General features: G+C 35.0%; 1 protein-coding gene across 1 annotated transcript; it reads right to left on the bottom strand.

Annotated features, from left to right (window-relative positions):
- Positions 1 to 17,228: 17,228 nt before the first annotated feature.
- LOC133778862 (structural maintenance of chromosomes flexible hinge domain-containing protein GMI1-like) lies at positions 17,229 to 20,124 on the bottom strand. Its single transcript, XM_062218881.1, has 8 exons — positions 19,990 to 20,124; positions 19,614 to 19,895; positions 19,383 to 19,526; positions 19,097 to 19,211; positions 18,612 to 18,825; positions 18,320 to 18,511; positions 17,880 to 18,197; positions 17,229 to 17,795 (listed from the first exon to the last, which is right to left on the bottom strand). The coding sequence occupies exons 1-8, from the start codon at positions 20,122 to 20,124 to the stop codon at positions 17,579 to 17,581; spliced, it is 1,617 nt and encodes a 538-aa protein (XP_062074865.1). The 3' UTR covers positions 17,229 to 17,578.
- Between the last annotated feature and the right edge of the window lie 2,025 nt (positions 20,125 to 22,149).

Genomic DNA, 22,149 nt, shown 5'->3' with positions numbered 1-22,149 from the left:
GGCAGCGTTATCCACCACATATGAGTCCATATGGGTGGAGATGCTTAGCTTCTGCACTCGAGAAGCAGAAGGTCTCTTGGCGAGCTGAGCAGAAGACGTTTGACCCACCACAGGAGGTTGGGACTCAACCACGACAGGGGTACCAGCCAGCGAGGCGGTGCCACCGCAGAGACGACGGCCTGCGAGGATGGCATCGTCGTGGGGGCGCTGATCTGGCCAGTCGACGCAGCAGCAGAACTCGAAGCCGGCGGGGCAGGAGGAGGCATTTTCTTAGATCTCTTGGAGCCTTTCCCCGGCTGGCTGGTTTTCAGTGACCCTGCCCTGGGGCGTTTGCTCCTCTTGGCACCCGCATTGTCAATAAAGGTGTCAAGGTCGGAGTCCATCTCGCCTGCACAAGTCAACACAGTGAGTCAGTAAAAGAGGTGTACAAGTTACTTCAGTATCACAGACGTATAGAGTGATGGTAGAAAAAACCTAACTGGAACTTTCCCCCGAGCTCGAGCTTGGGGACCATGAAATTCCCCCGTCTTCAGAAGAGGCGGGGGGAGTGCCTTCCCTATAAGTTGGTGATAACCTCGAGAGGTCCCTATAATCATTGGTCCCATACTGCACAGCTATCCCATTCCACACCTCGTCCGTGGTGTACATAGTGTCGTATTTCCCGAGCCCACTATCAAACCTATGGACACAATCGTCTACCCAACTCCATATGTAGAAGTGGTATCTATCATGTGGGCACGAGACTAACCTATTGGGCCTGTGTTTTAGCAAAGTGGGGGACCACATTCTCGAAGTAGGAAGGGTTTTACCTTCATCTGAGTCTGAGCTCGAGGCCTCGTCGTTGGCTTCATTCCCAGATCGCGGACTCCTCAAGCGAACTGGGAGAGATGCCCTCTTTTCTCTCCTCAGAAGAAGGGTGCTTATGGGCTGTGGCACCTCCTCCCAACGTTCGTATTTTTTGTTAGACCAGTCAGAGGTTGACTGGCCTTCTCCCAACAACCCACAGGCTCGGAGCTTGCCCTCTTGAAGAAGATACGAGAGAGACCTCCTGCCATAAGGAAGCCGGAGCAAGGCCTCTCTGTGCTCCCTCATTGCCTTGGTGGGGGAGGGACGCTGAAAATTAGCTGAAAGGCGAAACACATTTCAGCTAAGTATGGTCTTAAGGGCTAAAATTCCGAGCTCAAAAAATAAAAGTACCAAGAGTACTTTCGAATCCACCTGAACGAACGATGTCGAGACGGGGACAGACCGTCTGTCCAGAAAAAAGCCTTTTTGGAGTCAGGAGGGTGGTTTGGAAGATCTTCAAAAATCTTCGTCTCTTTGGGGTAGCTCGAAAGATAAAAAAAACCATCTCCTCCCCGAGCTCGGGAGGGGTTACTCTTCAAACAAAAGAGATATAAAATCTCTTGGGGTGAAGGTCCTGTCCACTCCAGCTCGTGGAACAAGGACCTCAGGGCAGACAGCACCCTGTACGAATTGGTGTTGAGTTGGAATGGAGCCAACCCAACGAAATCAGTGAAGTCTCTGAAAAAGGACTTCAAGGGCAGCAGAGCTCCTGCCCTTATATGTTCCTGGCTCCAGGCCGCATATTTCACGCTGGCATCGCGGCCCCCAGGGGCGAAACAGCTCCGTTCATGACTAGCCGGAGCTCGACACTTCAGGGTGTCCAACGAACCAAGGCCATGGAGGGCCAAAATGTCAGTTATTTGGTCGGTGGTGGTAACCGAGCTCTGGTAGAGCTCGGCTTCGAACATCTCTCTCCTAGGCTGCGAGGACGAAGGTTCCGCCATTAAAGAAAATTGGAGTTCCCCTGGATGATATGCAACCGTGACTTTTAACGCAGGGTCGAGGGGAATTGGCCTAGGTCCTGGGTTGGGCTCCGGATAGATGGCCTCCCGAAGAACTCTTCTCTTCTTTTCAATGACCTCGTCTATCTGACGGCGATAGTGGGCTCGAATGTCCTCTTGCTCGCGCGCAAGCTCGTATTCTTTTATCCGACGCTGATTCCGGGCGAACAGCGATTCTGGGCTCGGAGATTTAGGCTTGTAAGGGATGGCTCGCAATGACCCCCACCGTCTTTCCAGATTCTGTGACATCTAACAAGAAAGAAAAAATGGTGAGGGCCATGCATGCAAGAGTCACGAGCTCGATGGAATGAGCTCGGAGATTTAGGAACGAGACTAAATACTAAGACCCTTATTGAAGAGTCAGGGGCGTGTATTCCACGAAAAAGAAAAGGAGTGGATAATTTTTTGAAAATCCCGAAATTCAAGGGAAAGAAGAGTGGCGGTTAGCCAGGAAAAGCGTTTTTGGGTTTCGTGCGTTTGTCAAAGCCCATGTTTTTATCCGAAAACTTAGTAGACAAGAAACATGGCCTAAAACTTTCAAAACCCAGAAAATGGGAACCACACTCAAACGTCAAAACTGGGTATAAACTAGAGACGAACATCCAGAATGAAAATCTAGAAAGCATAAAAGCCTATCGGTTCAAAACCTCCTATCGTATCATGCTAAGAACATAAACTAGCACACATAGCAAGAACATTTTAAATGGAGAACAAAAATGGCATACTTACACAGTAATGGTGATTGCAGAGAGATCGTCGATTGAAGAAGAGGTTGCAGGAAAGAACTCACTGACTCGAACAGACCAGGATTCCTTTGTTTCTTTGGACGAGAAACATGCACGGAACAGGAACTTTGCAAAGAGGTCTCTGGGCTTGTTTCTCTTTTCTTGCTTATGGCGAATGAAGATAAAAGTGAAGAAGATGAAGAGTGGGGTCTTTTATATATAGGTGGGGAAAAGGAATTAATCAGGAGCGTCGAATGAAATCCTCACTAGATCGAACGGATGGGGATCAATGACAAGAAGGCGCTGAAAAGTTGTCAGACGGACGATCATGGGCGTGTTTCCAAGGTACTCAAGTACCTGAAGTGGGCAATACCCGGTTGACGCGTGTCCATTTTCAAGAGTGTGACGGTACAGTTTTCAAAGAAAGTAGTTCAAAAGTTTCCTTCTCTTAGGATTCGAACAAATACTTTTGAGGGGGCAAGATGTTATACCCAGATTTCGAGCCATGGTACATGTGACCTCGAAAGTTGGATTCGCAACAAATGGTCTCGTAAGGATTGGGGTATGCTCCAGGATTGTATATCGAGCCTGCAAAGTACGATATATGATCTCGAGTGTGGTGACCTCGAAACGATCTCGATCTCGAAAGATAGCTCCGAGAACACGCTCATCTTTGGGGACGACTTCGGATTGGGGTCTCGAGCTCGATGTATGTACGATCTCGAAATGCACGTGATCTCGGGAGATGTCATTGGCTCGCAGTATGACGTTAGACCTGGGATGCTAAAGCCTTAGAGATACGCTATAATCACCTTGAATATCTACAAGTGTTATAAACATGAGATGTAATCTTCATTTATTAATGTAAATCCCCAAGAATCGTGGGATATTATTTAGTCAGTTATGCGTTTCCTGGTCTTCAGGGACGTTTCCTTTTTTATCTGATTATAGGCATTTAAAGCCATTTATTTTATTCACAAAAGAGTAACTACCCAAAATATGTGGGATAGTATTCTGCATCCTTCTCTATAAATAGAGAAGCCATGCACCATTGTAATGGACCGAATTTCTGATCCTTGAGAGAAAACTCTGAAGAATTCATGCTTAAGAATTTTCAGAGATAATCTTGAGATTAATAACAAAGACTCGTGGACTAGGCAGATTTAACTGCTGAACCACATAAAAATAGCGTGTTTGATTTGTTTTATTTCATTTAGCCATTATCATTAATTGTTTACGTGCTCTTCTTTCACTGTTTGACGAAAAACGGCGTCAACAGAAAGGAAGAAAACCCAACATAGGGTACTTCAAAGTGTGGGGTGTCTTGCATATTGCAAGAAAAACGAACCTAATAGAACAAAGTTAAGTTCAAGAGCCATAAAGTGTGCTTTTGTTGGTTATGCCAACAATAGTAAAGATTATAGGCTATTAGACTTAGAGTCTAATATTGTGATTGAATCTAGAGAAGTTGAATTTTTTGAGAATATGTTATGTGATAACAATTCTCAAGCCTCAACATCTCTAAAGGAGAATTTGTTATATGAGAACAATTCTCAAGCTTCTACATCCAAAGTTGATTCTCAAGAGGAGAATTCTCAAAAGGATGTAAAGCAATCCTTTGAACCTGGTAGAAGTCAAAGGCTTAAAAATCATAAGAGTCTAGTAGTGGATGAGATAGATTCTCAACGAATTTCATTCTACATGGTAGAAGGAAATAGAGAGGAAGTCATTAGGAAAATTCCTATTGTACTTCTCGTTGAGGATGATCCTAAGACTTATAGAGAAGTTATGCAATCGAGAGATAGTGCATTTTGGAAAGAAGTCATCAATGATGAGATGGATTCCATTCTTTCCAATAACACTTGGGAATTGGTAGACCTCCCACCGGGGTCTAAGCCAATTGGGTGCAAGTGGGTATTTAGGAGAAAATACCACACTGGCGGCACTATCCAAACCTTTAAAGCTAGATTAGTAGCTAAAGGGTTTAGGCAAAAAAAGGGTATCGATTATTTCGATACATATGCGCTTGTTGCAAGAACAACTTCTATAAAAAATTTGTTCGCTTTAGCTTCTATACACAACTTGTATGTTCATCAAATGGATGTCAAAACAGCATTCCTTAATGGTGACCTCAATGAGGAGGTCTATATGGAACAACCCGAAGGGTTTGTCCTACCAAAGTATGAACATAAAGTTTGTAGACTTGTAAAATCCTTATATGGATTGAAACAAGCTCCTAAGCAATGGCATGAGAAATTTGATCAACCCATCATGTCTAATGGGTTTAGACATAACAATGGAAACAAGTGTTTGTATTCCAAAACTTGTAAGGGATATGTGATCATTGTTTGCTTATATGTGGATGACATTCTTATTCTAAGTAATAGCATGAAAGGGATAGAAGAAACGAAGAGGTTTCTATCATCAACCTTCAAGATGAAAGATCTTGGAGAAGTTGATACCATACTCGGTATCAAAGAAAAGAAACATAGTGGGGGTTTTGCGTTAGGGCAAGCCCACTATGTTGAGAAAGTATTGAACAAATTTAACCATCTCAAGGTTAAAGATGTCAATACTCCATTCGATCATAGTGTAAAACTAGAGAAGAATGAAGGAAGAGCAGTGGCTCAATTGGAGTACGCTAGTGCTATAGGGAGTCTAATGTACGCTGCCCAGTGTACTAGATCTAATATAGCATTTGCAGTAAGTAAACTTAGTAGGTTTACAAGTAATCCAAGTGTAGATCACTGGAAGGAAATTGGAAGAGCCCTAGGTTATCTCAAGAAAACCAAAGGACAAAGCCTTCACTACTCCAAATTTCCTTCAATTTTAGAAGGATATACAGATGCAAGTTGGATATCCAATCTTGGGGACAACTTGTCCACAACTGGTTGGGTATTTACACTTGGTGGAGGTGCAATTTTTTGGGGTTCCAAGAAACAAACCTGTATATCTCATTTCACTATGGAAGCAGAGTTCATAGCTCTAGCTGCTACCGGCAAAGAGTCCGAATGGTTAAAGGATCTGTTGATAGAGATTCCCCTAATCAAAGATAATGTATCTACTATATCGATACACTGTGATAGCCAAGTGACATTGGCTAGAGCATACAGCGGAGTGTATGATGGGAAGTCTAGACATATTAGTCTAAGACATATATATGTAAGAGAATTGATTCAAAGAGGAGTCATCTCAATATCCTATGTGAGAACAATTGAAAATCTAGCGGATCCTTTCACTAAGCCACTAACGAGAGATTTAGTGGCTGCATCATCTCGAGGGATGGGACTTAAACTCCCTAAAGAGATTCACGATTGATGGTAACCTATCTTAACACTAGTTATTCAACTAGTGTTAGGTTCAATAGGTAATAACAAGTCAATCAAGTGAATATTAGTTGTACTCAAAACAAGTCTCATCTGAGATATTGAGTACTTGTGTGTTACCAAGTGGAGGGTTAAAACCGAAAGATTTTTTAATAGAATTCAGTCTTGAAAAGACAAGTATTTTTGGTAACAGAATACTGTAAGAATTCTACCTATATGGACTTAGGGGTGGTGCCGCCTCTCACGAGAATTGGGAGTATTCTCAAGAATGTCCATGAATGGAAAGTGCACATGGTCATTAACGGTGCAAAGCGAGACATAGAGGTCTCAAGTGAACATCGCAAAGGTGTGTGTGTTATCACCGATTTTTTATCATGAAAAGATGGTTCAATGCCTAGTGCAACCTAATTTTCGACATATTTTGTGATAATTACACTATAGTAAAGTTCAAGTTGAAAAATACTTTGCTTTATGCACTAATGCAATGACTCCTCTAAGAGATAGTTCTTATTTAATCAAGTGGGGGATATGTTATATTTCAAAATATAATGATTGATTAAATAAGTGTTACAATAGATAACTATTTAATCTAGTGGGGGAATGTTATATTATTTTATAATATAATGTAATATTATATTATATTATAATATAATGTTTTAGATTAAATAAATGTGACAAAGTGTGTTACATATTGTAACATATAATAGAGAGTTACAATATTTAGATATATGAGATATATCCAAATAATGTAACACATTTGGTGTTACAAATTTGTAACTTCCAAATATTACCCTTTATTTTGTAAATTTGTTGTTACACAATATTGAGATGAATTTCATAAAGTCATATGTGATATGGTTATTAGAGATATGATTTTAACCCCAATAATGTGTTTTGGGAGTTACAAGATCATTTGGGAGGGTTTGGAACCATTTGGAAAAACAGCACATTTTTTAGTGCTGAAAATGGTCGGTGGCCGCGGCCAGTGGGACAGAGGCTAGTGGCCGCGGCCACAGGCCAAAACTGACTATTTTTTCAGTTTTTCAATCTATGTTGAACGGCTCAAAAAACCCAAATAACTCCCAAATCTCATTTTTAATTTCATATTAATCTAATTAAACATTGGTAACAGCCATGGGGGTTGGTGGAATTTGAAATTCAAAGGGCGTCTCTAAACTCTAGAAATAGGAGCCTATAGCTCACTTGTAAGACACAACATTTTTATCCATTAGAGCACTTGGCTAGAAACACCTTGAGGCTTGATAATTCCAGAAAGCATTTCTTATAATCTGTGAGAGATCCCTTAGTGCTTGAGTTAGGGGGAAATAAGCTTTTGGACAAAGGTTTCAAACCTTGTTCAAGTTGGTGATCCCCAACACTCTTCACTTTGGTAGTGTGAGTGAGAGTTGTTTATCTTTTGTTTCTTGTTCATTTCTTTCATTCTATTGTTTTTCATCTTTATATTGTTCTTCTCTATTTACTTGTATTTCTTGTTCAAGAGTTGTAATCTTTTCTTTTCTTTTGTTTCAAACACTTTACTTTATTTGTAACCTTTTGCTTTGAGTTGTATTTTACAATTCTCTTCTTCTTCATCATCTTCTTCATTTTCTTTGTTTATTTGTAATTTTCAGTTATAGAGTTGTAACTCTTTTTAATCAATCATTATTTATTTGTAATATATTGCATAGAGTTGTAATTTATTATTATTTCCATGAAGGCAAAATACATATTTTCCTAACACAAACTGCACGTGCTTTCATCTCACCCTGCTGTTTTTTCCAAATCTGAGTCCTGTCAATCTAGTATCAATTGTAATATTTCTGCTTTTAATTGTACTACTTCCGGCAACCCTCTATTTGATAAATCTCTTACTAGTTCAGTTTGGCATTGTAGGCTTGGACATCCATCCAAGCCAGTCTTAGCCAAAGTTTTAGCTAAAGTGTGTCCTCAAACCAAGTGTAAAGATGTCCAATTCTGTGCTTGCCAATTAGGTAAACTGCATCAATTCAGTTTCAAATCAACAAAAAATAAAACCACTGCTCCTTTTCAATTGATTCATATAGATGTGTGGGGTCCTTCTTTTTACACTTCCTGTGATGGCTATAAGTATTATCTTAGTTGTGTTGATGACTATACAAGATTTATATGGATTTACCCTATGCAATCCAAGTCTGAAGTAACAGTACTATTTACACACTTCAAAAGCTTTGTTGAAAGAATGTTTGAAACTAAGATTAAAAGTGTCCAAACTGATATTGGTCGTGAGTACCTTCCCCTTTATGAACTGTTTACCCAACTTGGTATTGTTCTTAGAAATTCATGTCCTCACACTCATCAACAACAAGGTCAGATTGAAAGGAAACACAGACAAGTTGTAGATATGGGGCTTACCTTACTGGCCCAGGCTCAAATGCCTCTCACTTTTTGGTGGGAAGCTTATGCTCCTTAACAACTTGTCACCTTTTGAGAAACTGAACAAACAGCAACTAGATTACACTCTCCTCAAAGTATTTGGTTGCTCTTGCTTTCCACTTTTAACTCCATACAAAAATCATAAGGTTGCTTTTCGATCTTCCAAATGTCTATTCTTGGGGTACAATACCACTCAGAAAGGCTATCGTTGTTTACATCCCATTGGTCGTGTTTATGTTGCTCGAAGTGTTACTTTTAATGAGTCTGAGTTTCCTTATAGTCAATTGTTTCCTGTTACACCCACCATCAACCCCAGTCCAGTTATACTTCATTCTAGTGATTTTTCAGGTTCCTCAGAACCCATCCAACACTTATGCACCAGCTCTCAGTCCAAACTCTAGCAACTACACCACACCAAACACAACTTCTCCACCATCTCATTCATCTTCCAATCATTCCTCTCATTATAATCCTCCTGATCAAATAGACAGTCCCACAACTTCTTCCATGTCAACACCTGCATCTCCTCCACCTATTAACAAATATTCAATGATTACAAGATCCAAAGTAGGTGTGTTCAAACCAAGATCCTTTCTTACACAAATCAACACTGAGTTAGAACCAACTACAGTAAAACAGGCCCTTGCTTACACTCACTGGAAAAACGCAATGATGCAAGAGCACACTGCCTTAAAAAGAAACAATACTTGGGTCTTGGTCCCCCCCCACTCCCAATATGAAACTTGTCACTAACAAGTGGATTTTTCGAGTTAAGTATAATGCAGATGGCACTATTGACAGGCACAAAGCTCGTTTGGTAGCAAAGAGATTTCAACAAACCCCTGGTTTGGACTTCTTTGAAACCTTCAGTCCAGTGGTAAAGCCTTGTACAATCAGATTTATTTTTTCTCTTGCAGCTACCAAAGGTTGGGACATTCAACAAGTAGATGTCAATAATGCCTTTCTCAATGGTGAGTTAAAAGAAGATGTGTTTATGCAGCAACCTCCAGGATTCATTGATCCCAACTTCCCAAATCATGTGTGTAAGCTGAATAAGGCCATATATGGCTTAAAACAGGTTCCAAGAGCCTGGTTTGACACACTCAAGTCCACTCTACTGCAATGGGGATTCACCAATTCAAAATCTGACACAAGTTTGTTCTTCACTAGAAACAATGGCAAGTTGCTTCTGTTATTAGTATATGTCGATGATATTCTAATAACAGGTGAAGATTCAACTCAAGTTCACACTGTCATCACTGCTCTACATAACAGATTTGCTCTCAAGGTGCTTGGCTCAGTTCACTACTTCTTAGGCTTTGAAGTTCTCAAAGATTCCAATGGTATATACTTGAATCAAAGCAAGTATATTCAAGACCTACTAATCAAAACCAACATGACTGAAGCAAAGCCTCAATCAACACCCATGTGCCCCAATACAAAACTGTCATTATCCTCAGGCACTCCTCTTACCGATCCTACACAGTACAGAAGTGTTTTGGGGGCTCTTCAATATCTTCTCATGACAAGGCCAGACATAGCCTTTGTTATAAATAGGCTGAGTCAGTTTCTTCAAGCTCCCACCACAGATCACTGGGGTGCTTGCAAAAGGATCTTGCGATATCTGGTTGGCACATCAAAGTTGGGATTATGTTTCACATCCTCTACAAGTATGACTCTTCAAGGGTATTCTGATGCAGATTGGGCTGGATGCAGTGATGACAGGAAGTCCACATCAGGCTACTGTATGTTCTTAGGCATTAATCTTATCAGCTGGTGCTCTAAGAAACAAGGTGTAGTAGCAAGGTCTAGCACTGAGTCTGAATATCGTGCTCTTGCCTTAGCTTCTTCAGAATTAATCTGGTTGGAATCAATCTTGACTGAGCTATCCATTCCTCTGTCTACTCCTCCCATACTGTGGTGTGACAATCTCGGTGCTGGTTCTCTTGCATCCAATCCAGTTTATCATGCAAGAACCAAACACATTGAAATAGACATTCATTTTGTGCATGACAGAGTTCTTGACAACAAGCTAGAGGTTCGCTATGTTGATTCATCGTATCAAATTGCTGATCTTCTCACCAAACCTCTGCACATTCCTCATTTTCCTTATCTCAGAGACAAGTTAACACTCAAATCCAATGAGTGTAACTTGAGGGGGGATGTTATAGATACTCACGAATAGCTTAGGTTTCTACATTTTTGTTATTTTTCTGTTAGTTGTTAGCAGGTGGTTACAACTATTTCTGAGTCTGTTATAAGACAGTTATAACTTCCTTTCGTGTATATGTAATCGATATCTCTATATAAAGACCAAGCCTTCCTGTTCAGAGGGAGAGCTTCATTCATTTTCACATCTCTCTTTTATCCAGTTTTCTTCTTGATCCTGAATTGTGATAGTCAAATTTTCCTAAAAATATTGCTATGGGTCACCTGATATGTCGTCATCTTCTAAATTATATATAAATTAAGACTAATTGATGCAATAATTTACTTAATTAAAGATTCAAATGCTAAAAATTATAAATTAGGACTAAAAGGTAAAAGACAAAACAACATATGAATTTTACTTGCAAAAAAAATATTAATAAAGATATTAGTGAATTTTACTTGCCCTAGTTTTATGAGATTATAATTATATAATTGCTATTTTAATAAATCATTAATTTAATTTTTATTTTAGGAATACAATTTTAATTCTAAAACTAAAATATAAAAATAGAAATTTATATAATGATAACTTGTTAAAATCTTCTAAAACATGCCACTAAAAATGTAAATATCATAAATAAAATAATTTAAAATTATGCCATATATAATCATACATATATAAGTACCAAAATTAATTTTCTTACACTTAAAATGTGCAAATATATATAAATAAATAAGTATTTAGTATTTCATGTTAGGCACATTATATCTTAGTAACTTTAGTTATAAATAGTAACTAAAAGATAAAATAACTTATAAACAAAAACTGATTATTTCACTCTTTTACATATACTTATAGATTGTATAGATGTATTTAGAAAATACTAATTGTAGATGTATGAAACCTATATTACATAAAGATACCTCTTAATGTAAAAGAGGTTTTTAATAACGCCCCATATTTTTAAAACTTTGTTCTTTTATCTCCAAACCCCATTATAGAATTGGGAAAAATATTTTTTATGATTGTATTTGGTAAAATTTTTGTTTTTGAATTTTTTTAAACACAAAAATAGAAATATTATTTTTATTTTTGTTTTTTTATTTTTATTTTAAAAAAATAAAATTATATTTGGTAACTATTTTTGTTTTTTGTTTTTAAAATTAAAAAATAATAAATGTATTTGATAACTTTTATTTTTTATTTAACAATATAAAATTAATTTGAAGAAGAGAAGAAAAAAAAACCAAAAGTCAAAGCAGTTTAAAAAAAATTTGAAAGTAAAAAAATTTTATTTTCAAAATTTTAATTAAAATTTTTAAAAATAATGAATAAAATAGTTACAAAACACTATTTTATATTTAATTTTTAAATTTATAATTAATTAAATAAAAAACTACTTTTTAAGTGTTACCAAACTCTCCTATATTTGTTATATTTTCGTTTGCAGGAGATGAAAAGAATATAAAGAAAGAAAAATAGAGCATAGCTGAAGCCCAAGTTGTAAAAAAGTCCACCCTAGTATAAAACAAAGAGAAATTATAGGAAATGGCCTAAAATAAAGTCATCAAGAAGCTAATGTCCTCATTTTTTAAATTATAGATAAATGACCATTTTATATTGTTGATTACCTAAATTTCCCTTTTGTATAATTTATTTATTTATTTAAGACTGTATGATTTTAATATAGTGGTATATGTATATTAGTTTTGTTTAATTAGTTTTTATTTTAAAGTTATATTGATTTTTTAAGTTTTTTATAGGTTGTTGGTATATTATTTTTCAATTAGTGTATATGTTTTTTGTGGTATGGTATATAATTTTTTTTTGTGATATTTAATTTCTATTTTATTATATATAGTAGTAGTATATAATTTTGTATCATGGTATATACATTTTAATGGTAATATATAACTTTGTTAGCATAGTATATATATTTTTTAGTAATAATTTTGTAAGTTTTGATGGTATATTATTTTTCAACTCAGTATATATATTTTGTGGTATGGTATATCATTCAACAACCCATAAAAAACGAAAAAAAAATCAAAATAACTTTAAAATAAAAACTAATTAAACAAAACTAATATACATATACCACAATATTAAAATATTTAGAATAAAATAGTAATTTGTTAAAGGGTGTATTTGGTAATATGTGATATTAAATAGATGATTAGGCTATTTTACTACAAAATTAAAAATATGGACATTTACTTACTTTCACACAATATTAAGGGTCATTTTGCACCATGCCCCTAAAACAAACTCCTCTAAAAAGGCTACTTTTTCGATAGATTAATTTCTAGACAGATTACTAAATTAGACAACCATACAATATGTATAGTATTCCTGGTTACAGTTAAAACAAAAAAAAAAAAAAACTATAAAAAAGTATAACTTCCTTGTCATCATATTGTACGTATAAATATATGATGAAAAGTAAAACCCCCAAGTACTTCATCTATACATATATATACACCCTTAAATTAAATTTATAACGCAGAAATGTAGTTAAAAGTGGAGAGAAGGTATGACTTGATTTGTCATCATAATGTAGAAACTATTCTGTGTTGGATCCTTGTTTCATCATAGGTTCCGTTCCACATCGTCCATCAACTTGCTTAACTTTTTCTTTGTCTTTTCATAATAGTTTAAAACTTGCCCATGATGTTTGACATTTTGTTTTATCTTATCATCGATGGTTTTCAATTCTGATTTCTGGTCTTGGAGCAGCTTCAAATTTTCTTGAGAAAGCGCCATTTCATTGTTTGTCGTGACAACTTGAAAACATACTCCGGGGTCACTGAGGACAATCAGAGGACAAATCGTTTTAACGTAACAAAATCATACAAGTAAGATATAGAAAAGAAAGAAAAGAGAAACATACCTAAATCCAAAAGACATTACACCATTTTCTTTTAAGATTCCAAACTGATCTTGGTCGTGAGTACCTTCCCCTTTATGAATTCATGTCCTCACACTCATCAACAACAAGGTCAGATTGAAAGGAAACAAAGACAAGTTGTAGATATGGGGCTTACCTTACTGGCCCAGGCTCAAATGCCTCTCACTTTTTGGTGGGAAGCTTATGCCGCAGCTGCATATCTCATTAATAGACTTCCCACCCCTATCCTTAACAACTTGTCACCTTTTGAGAAACTGAACAAACAACAACCATATTACACTCTCCTCAAAGTATTTGGTTGCTCTTGCTTTCCACTTTTAACTCCATACAATAATCATAAGGTTGCTTTTCGATCTTCCAAATGTCTATTCTCGGGGTACAATACCACTCAGAAAGGCTATCGCTGTTTACATCCCACTGATCGTGTTTATGTTGCTCGAAGTGTTACTTTTCATGAATCTAAGTTTCCTTACAGTCAATTGTTTCCTGTTACACCCACCATCAACCCCAGTCCAGTTATACTTCATTCTAGTGATTTTCAGGTTCCTCAGAACCCATCCAACACTTATGCACCAGCTCTCAGTCCAAACTCTAACAACTACACCACACCAAACACAACTTCTCCACCATCTCATTCATCTTCCAATCATTCCTCTCATTCTAATCCTCCTGATCAAATAGACAATCCCACAACTTATTCCATGTCAACACCTGCATCTCCTCCACCTATTAACAAACATTCAATTATTACAAGATCCAAAGCAGGTGTGTTCAAACCAAGATCCTTTCTTACACAAATCAACACTGAGTTAGAACCAACTACAGTAAAACAGGCCCTTGCTTACACTCACTGGAAAAACGCAATGATGCAAGAGTACACTGCCTTAAAAAGAAACAATACTTGGGCCTTGGTCCCCCCCCCCCCCCACTCCCGATATGAAACTTGTCACTAACAAGTGGTTTTTTCGAGTTAAGTATAATGCAGATAGGCACTATTGACAGGCACAAAGCTCATTTGGTAGCAAAGGAATTTCAACAAACCCCTGGTTTGGACTTCTTTGAAACCTTTAGTCCAGTGGTAAAGCCTTGTACAATCAGAATTATTTTTTCTCTTGTAGCTACCAAAGGCTGGGACATTCAACAAGTAGATGTCAATAATGTCTTTCTCAATGGTGAGTTAAAAGAAGATGTGTTTATGCAGCAACCTCCAGGATTCATTGATCCCAACTTCCCAAATCATGTGTGTAAGCTGAATAAGGCCATATATGGCTTAAAACAGGCTCCAAGAGCCTGGTTTGACACACTCAAGTCCACTCTACTGCAATGGGGATTCACCAATTCAAAATCTGACACAAGTTTGTTCTTCACTAGAAACAATGGCAAGTTGTTTTTGTTATTAGTATATGTCGATGATATTCTAATAACAGGTGAAGATTCAACTCAAGTTCACACTGTCATCACTACTCTACATAACAGATTTGCTCTCAAGGTGCTTGGCTCAGTTCACTACTTCTTAGGCTTTGAAGTTCTCAGAGATTCCAATGGTATATACTTGAATCAAAGCAAGTATATTCAAGACCTACTAATCAAAACCAACATGACTGAAGCAAAGCCTCAATCAACACCCATGTGCCCCAATACAAAACTGCCATTATCAGGCACTCCTCTTACCGATCCTACACAGTACAGAAGTTATTTGGGGGCTCTTCAATATCTGCTCATGACAAGGCCGGACATAGCCTTTGCTGTAAATAGGCTGAGTCAATTTCTTCAAGCTCCCACCACAGATCACTGGGGTGCTTGCAAAAGGATCTTGTGATATCTGTTTGGCACATCAAAGTTGGGATTATGTTTCACATCCTCTACAAGTATGACTCTTCAAGGGTATTTTGATGCGGATTGGGCTAGATGCAGTGATGACAGGAAGTCCACATCAGGCTACTGCATGTTCTTAGGCAGTAATCTTATCAGCTGGTGCTCTAAGAAACAAATTGTAGTAGCAAGGTCTAGCACTGAGTCTGAATATCGTGCTCTTGCCTTAGCTACTTCAGAATTAATCTGGTTGGAATCAATCTTTGACTGAGCTATCCATTCCTCTGTCTACTCCTCCCATACTGTGGTGTGACAATCTCGGTGCTGGTTCTCTTGCATCCAATCCAGTTTATCATGCAAGAACCAAACACATTGAAATAGACATTCATTTTGTGCGTGACAGAGTTCTTGACAACAAGCTGGAGGTTCGCTATGTTGATTCATCGTATCAAATTGCAGATCTTCTCACCAAACCTCTGCACATTCCTCAGTTTACTTATCTCAGAGACAAGTTAACACTCAAATCCAATGAGTGTAACTTGAGGGGGGATGTTAGGGATACTCACGAATAGCTTAGGCCTCTACATTTTTGTTATTTTTCTGTTAGTTGTTAGCAGGTGGTTACAACTGTTTCTGAGTCTGTTATAAGACAGTTGTAACTTCCTTTCGTGTATATGCAATCGATATCTCTATATAAAGGCCAAGCCTTCCTGTTCAGAGGGAGAGCTTCATTCATTTTCACATCTCTCTTTTATCCAATTTTCTTCTTGATCCTGAATTGTGATAGTCAATTTTCCAAAAAATATTGTTATGGGTCACCTGATATGTCGTCACCTTCTAAATTATATATAAATTAAGACTAATCGATGCAATAATTTACTTAATTAAGGATTCAAATGCTAAAAATTATAAATTAGGACTAAAAGGTAAAAGACAAAACAGCATATGAATTTTACTTGCAAAAAAAAATATTAATAAAGATATTAGTGAATTTTACTTGCCCTAGTTTTATGAGATTATAATTATATAATTGCTATTTTAATAAATCATTAATTTAATTTTTATTTTCAGGAATACAATTTTAATTCTAAAACTAAAATATAAAAATAGAAATTTATATAATGATAACTTGTTAAAATCTTCTAAAACATGTCACTAAAAATGTAAATACCATAAATAAAATAATTTAAAATTATGCCATATATAATCATACATATATAAGTACCAAAATTAATTTTCTTACACTTAAAATGTGCAAATATATATAAATAAATAAGTATTTAGTATTTTATGTTAGGCACATTATATCTTAGTAACTTTAGTTATAAATAGTAACTAAAAGTTAAAATAACTTATAAACAAAAACTGATTAGTTCACTCTTTTACATATACTTGTAGATTGTATAGATGGATTTAGAAAATACTAATTGTAGATGTATGAAACCTATATTACATAAAGATACCTCTTAATTTAAAAGAGAGGATTTTAATAACGCCCCATATTTTTAAAACTTTGTTCTTTTATCTCCAAACCCCATTATAGAAATACTTGGGAAAAATATTTATTATGATTGTGTTTGTTAAAATTTTTGTTTTTGAATTTTTTAAACACAAAAATATAAATTTTTTTTTTATTTTTAAAAAATAAAATTATGTTTGTTAACTATTTTTTTTGTTTTTAAAATTAAAAAATAATAAATATGTTTGATGACTTTTATTTTTTGTTTAACAATATAAAATAAAGTGTTAATTTGAAGAAGAGAAGAAAAAAAAACCAAAAGTAAAAAATGGTTTAAAAAAATTTTGAAAGTAAAAATTTTTTATTTTCAAAATTTAATAAATTTTAATTAAAATTTTTAAAAATAATAAATAAATACAGAGTTACAAAACACTATTTTATATTTAATTTTTAAATTTTTAATTAATTAAATAAATAACTATTTTCTAAGTGTTACCCAACTCTCCTATATTTTCGTTATATTTTCGTTTGCAGAAGATGAAAAGAATATAAAGTAAGAGAAAAATAGAGCATAGCTGAAGCCAAAGTTGTAAAAAAGTCCATCCTAGTATAAAACAAACTCCTCTAAAAAAAGGCTACTTTTTCGATAGATTAATTTCTAGACAGATTACTAAATTAGATAACCATACAATATGTATAGTATTCCTGGTTAGAATTAAATAAAAAAAAAAACTATAAAAAAGCGTAACTTCCTTATCATCATATTGTACGTATAAATATATGATGAAAAGTAAAACCCCCAAGTACTTCATCTATACATATATATACACCCTTAAATTAAATTTATAACGCAAAAATGTAGTTAAAAGTGGAGAGAAGGTGTGACTTGATTTGTCATCATAATGTAGAAACTATTCTGTGTTGGATCCTTGTTTCATCATAGGTTCCGTTCCACATCGTCCATCAACTTGCTTAACTTTTTCTTTGTCTTTTCATAATAGTTTAAAACTTGCCCATGATGTTTGACATTTTGTTTTATCTTATCATCGATGGTTTTCAATTCTGATTTCTGGTCTTGGAGCAGCTTCAAATTTTCTTGAGAAAGAGCCATTTCATTGTTTGTCGTGACAACTTGAAAACATACTCCGGGGTCACTGAGGACAATCAGAGGACAAATCATTTTAAGGTAACAAAATCATACAAGTGAGATATAGAAAAGAAAGAAAAGAGAAACATACCTAAATCCAAAAGACATTACACCATTTTCTTTCAAGATTCCACCATCTAGTGATACAGCGCCATGTTTTATACAAGCACTGGCTGCTAGCATGTCTTCCCTGGTTTGGTAAACTTGGAGCTGACCAAGAAGGCGATAGAATACCGTCTCTCTAAGACCATTGCCTGAATTGTTTGTTATGGATAGCTGATCTTCATCTAAATCAATCATATTTACGGCAAATCCCAGAAAACCTTTTGGAATGGTTCCATCAATAAAACAAGGAAGTGGTAAAGCCAGCTTCCCCTGAGGGTGATCTTCAAAGCCACCTCTGTATGGACTGTCAAGGGAAAAATAGATAAAGTTAACAGAGATTATTATTATTTTCTAAATAAGCTCGATAAGACAAAAAAGATAATGTTGAGTCAGAATTAATTGTAGTCAACAAGATTCTGGTGTCACCTTATATTGTCAAGGCACATAACAGTAAATCGACCATTTATGGATTTCCCAAGAATGGCTGCTTCAGCATGAAGAGCATTGCTGCGATCAACTTCACCAGTATGTGTATACATTTCAAGATGAGCAGCAGATTCAAAAGATCTGGTGACAACAGCTAGCATTTGATCTACACCCAAATATTCTGACAATATCCTACATGTAGACAAAACAGCAATTTAAAACAGAATAAAGAAAACGATCAATTGAAATGATAGAGTTTAGGTTGAGAAAATAGAAATACAAGATGTTTGACCTGCTAAGCTGGCTATATTGAACTCTACCAAGTAGAGCAACCACCCCTATTATGTCTTTCATTAAATGATTCTCTGGCTCTTGGAATGGAACTACCCTCGAAATATTGCAAAGAATGGCAGCAGCAGAGTTACTGATCTTTTCTATATCCTCCATTACTTCCTCTTTCGTGGACAAATGATTTAAGAATCCCAACGAATGTGATTCAGTGGAATCTAGAAATTTCACAACAAATACATAATATTGTTAAGTACTTCAATTGACACAATCTAAATTTAGAAAAAACATGGCCTACAACTAGAAAAACAAGGTCCAGGCCATGCAATAAAGAAAGAGAGTGTCTTATCCATTGCCGTATAGGTTATTTAGCCAAAAAAAAAAATTAAAAAGCAAAAAACGCGTTCAGGTATAGCTACATCACACTCCTATACAATGATCACCAACAGATAAAAAAGAATAGCTATAGATGTGCTAGCAAGTCAAAACCTTGCAATTCTTTTATAGTTTGCTCAACTTCTTCCTTCTTTTTGTTTAACTTAGCACATTGTTCTTCCACTACTTGGATTGCCAAACCAGTTTTACATATCTTCTCTTCAAGGGCCTGCAGTGACAAAATGAAACTTATGAAACCCAAAATTCCAACATGAGATGTGTTCCCAAAGGGAAGATCTATCCTTCCTAAAGCCTGTGAAACTTAATGGTTAATCCACGCCAAGATATAGACTGCATATACTTTGGAAGTATATTAAAAGAGAGAGAATATTTGCAGCACCTTTTTTTTATTCTCAATGGACATGATATAGTTTACACCAACTTGATTAATTGAACTTGGGTCCTGAAGAAGCAATGCATGAGTAGATGAAACCTTATTATGCTCCAAATTTGGAGTTGGTATCGCAGGTTTGTTCATATGAACCTGCAAAGAGTTAAACAATCATGGTTGAAACTACTTCAAGCGAAAAAATAAAAACATCACATATAGCTTTTACAAAGTTGTTCCAACCTTAACATTCACACTAAGGCTTGAATGACGAGAGTGGAAAGCTGAGAAACAAATGGTCCCCTCAGTTTTAGATAAAAGTATAGCAGGAACAACACATCGCCCATGCTTGAAAGTATATCGGGTGGACTCCTCCATATCAAGCCAATCAGCCTTAATTGTGAGCATATGTGATAGACCAGTTTTTTCTTCATCGTGGATAGTTTCATCAACAATACCCTCAGAGTTGACAATTTCAAAAATGATGTTTTCCAGTATGGAACCAGTGGTAAGAATCTCAGGTACCTAATAACATATTTCTTTATATATATAAGAAAATGGTGGTAGAAAGATATACAGCATTGACTGAAGCAGAAAGATAAAGCAGGAAAACACTGACCTTCAATGCAATTCTTAGTTCCCGTCCCTCAATCTGAAACTCTTGTTTGAAAAACACTTTATTCTTTGATGATACAGACAATGATACTGCACAAGACACAGCTACGGAATGAATAGTCCAAATATAGTATGACATGTTGTAACTTGTAAGTCAATATTACATATTTCTTTTGAGTACATATGTCATTCATTCATCACTTGACGATGTTCTCAAGCTTTTGCTTAATCGACTCAAAAACAGAGATTTTACTTCCATATGAAGACAATAAAATAAAAGGGTATTTACGGCATAAATACCACATGTTTCAGTTTTATAGACTTATATACCACATTTTTTTCGACGGATTAAATGCAAAACGTTATGATTTGAGCAATTCTGTCACTACCACTTCGTTAAATACTATTATAGCTTATTACGATGCCAAGTGTCATGATCTTATTAGTCCATTTCAAATTAATTTTTTTAAAAATAATTTCAACATTATTTAAAATCAGAAAAAATAATTAAGGGTCTGATTGGTTCGCGATTAGAAAACTGTATTTTTGAAAAATGGGATTTTGAAATGAAAATCTGAATTTAGTGACTGAAAATATGTTTCTGAAAATGTGATTGGTTCAATGTCAGTAAACTGTTTTTGAGTTTTATAAAACTGAATCTGTGATTGAGATTAAATTTAAATATATAACAGAAACTGAATACGTGATTGATTTAGCTGAAAGTAAAATTTAATTATATTGATAAATTAAAATTTAATAATAGTGTATTAATTAAATTCATAACAATATTGCATTGTCATTAACTTTGATTTTTTTTATAAATTAAAGTTATATTTTTTTATGGCAAGATTGATTAGTGATTTAAAAATTGTATTTTGAAAAGTATGATTCGGAAAAAAGAATCTAGATTTAGTATCTGAAAATATGTTTATGAAAATGTGATTGAATGTATTGTCCGTTAACTATTTTTGAGTTTTATAAAATTGAATAATTTTTTGGTAGAAAATCTAAAAATTGAATATGTAATATTTATATATATATATTTTTTGGTATAATAATAATTGAAGTGAAAATATTTTTTTTATTTATTTGTTATAATTTTTATTTGATCAATGAATTTTTTTAGTAAATATATTGTAAATTAGAATTAAATTATATTCTGTTATATGATTTTATAATTAATTATTTTACTAAATTTATATAGATAAAAATTTTAAAAAGTAAATTGACTTGTAAAAAAAAACAAAAGAAAAAAAATCAAGACTGTAAGAAAAATAAAAAAATATTTGCAAGAAAAAAAAATATTTTTTTTAAAAAGTAAGATCATACTGAAAACGTGAAATTTTCGTTTTCAAAATCCTTCATTAGAATTGAAGTTGTTTTTTGAATTAGTTTCCAAAAATGTTTAACCAATCAAATTTTATTTGTAGGTCCCACAATTTTTAATTTTTGAAAACATAAAATCACATTTGAATCCTATACCAATCATGCCCTAAAACATTAAAAAAAATAAATGACTTTTCTGATTTTTTTTTTCCTCTCCCCCCGATATTTCTCTCTCCCCCTTCCTCTCTCTCTCTCTCTTCTTCATGTCTCTCTCTCTTCTCCCGTCTTCTTCATCTTCTTCCAGATCTTTATTCTCCCTTCTTCATATATACTACTTCTTCTTCCCTATGTTGAAACAGGTGGCTTCAGGCGAGGGGCGGAGCTTCAGGCGAGGGTCGCGGAGCTTCAGACGAGGAGCGCAAAGCTTCAGGCGAGAGTCGTGGAGTTTCAGACGAGGGGCGCAGACCTTTAGGCAAGGGATGACTTCTTCGGATCGAACGAAATCTAGGAAGATTGATCTGAGATTTGATTTTTGTTTTTGAGATTTCTGGGATTGATTTGGGTTTTGTGATTTTTAGGTTTTATCTTGGCATATTTGATTTCTAAAATGGGATTGATGTTGTTAAATTGATTTAGGATATGGATTTGGGAATTATTCAGGTGTGTGTCTTTCAATTGTTTGCATTTGGATCTGATTTGGTTTAATTTAAATTAATGTTGTTAAATTAATTTTTTTTAACTTTATTAAATTATTGTAAAATATATAATATGGTTTAATCAAAAAAGGCAGTTCTTTTTTTAAAATATTTTTTTAATGTTTTAATTATTTTTTCTAATT

This window comes from Humulus lupulus, chromosome 5, assembly GCF_963169125.1.
Source record: "Humulus lupulus chromosome 5, drHumLupu1.1, whole genome shotgun sequence".
NCBI classification, from domain to species: domain Eukaryota; kingdom Viridiplantae; phylum Streptophyta; class Magnoliopsida; order Rosales; family Cannabaceae; genus Humulus; species Humulus lupulus.
This window is presented reverse-complemented; position numbering and strand designations above follow the sequence as displayed.

Bases quoted from the DNA above. Each gene is read 5' to 3' on its own strand.
- LOC133778862 (XM_062218881.1), bottom strand. From the start codon at position 20,124: ATGTCATACTATATTTGGACTATTCATTCCGTAGCTGTGTCTTGTGCA. The intron at 19,896-19,989 runs GTCAGTGTTTTC...ATATGTTATTAG, and splicing joins AACTAAGAATTGCATTGAAG to GTACCTGAGATTCTTACCAC. The intron at 19,527-19,613 runs GTTGGAACAACT...AACTCTTTGCAG, and splicing joins GCCTTAGTGTGAATGTTAAG to GTTCATATGAACAAACCTGC.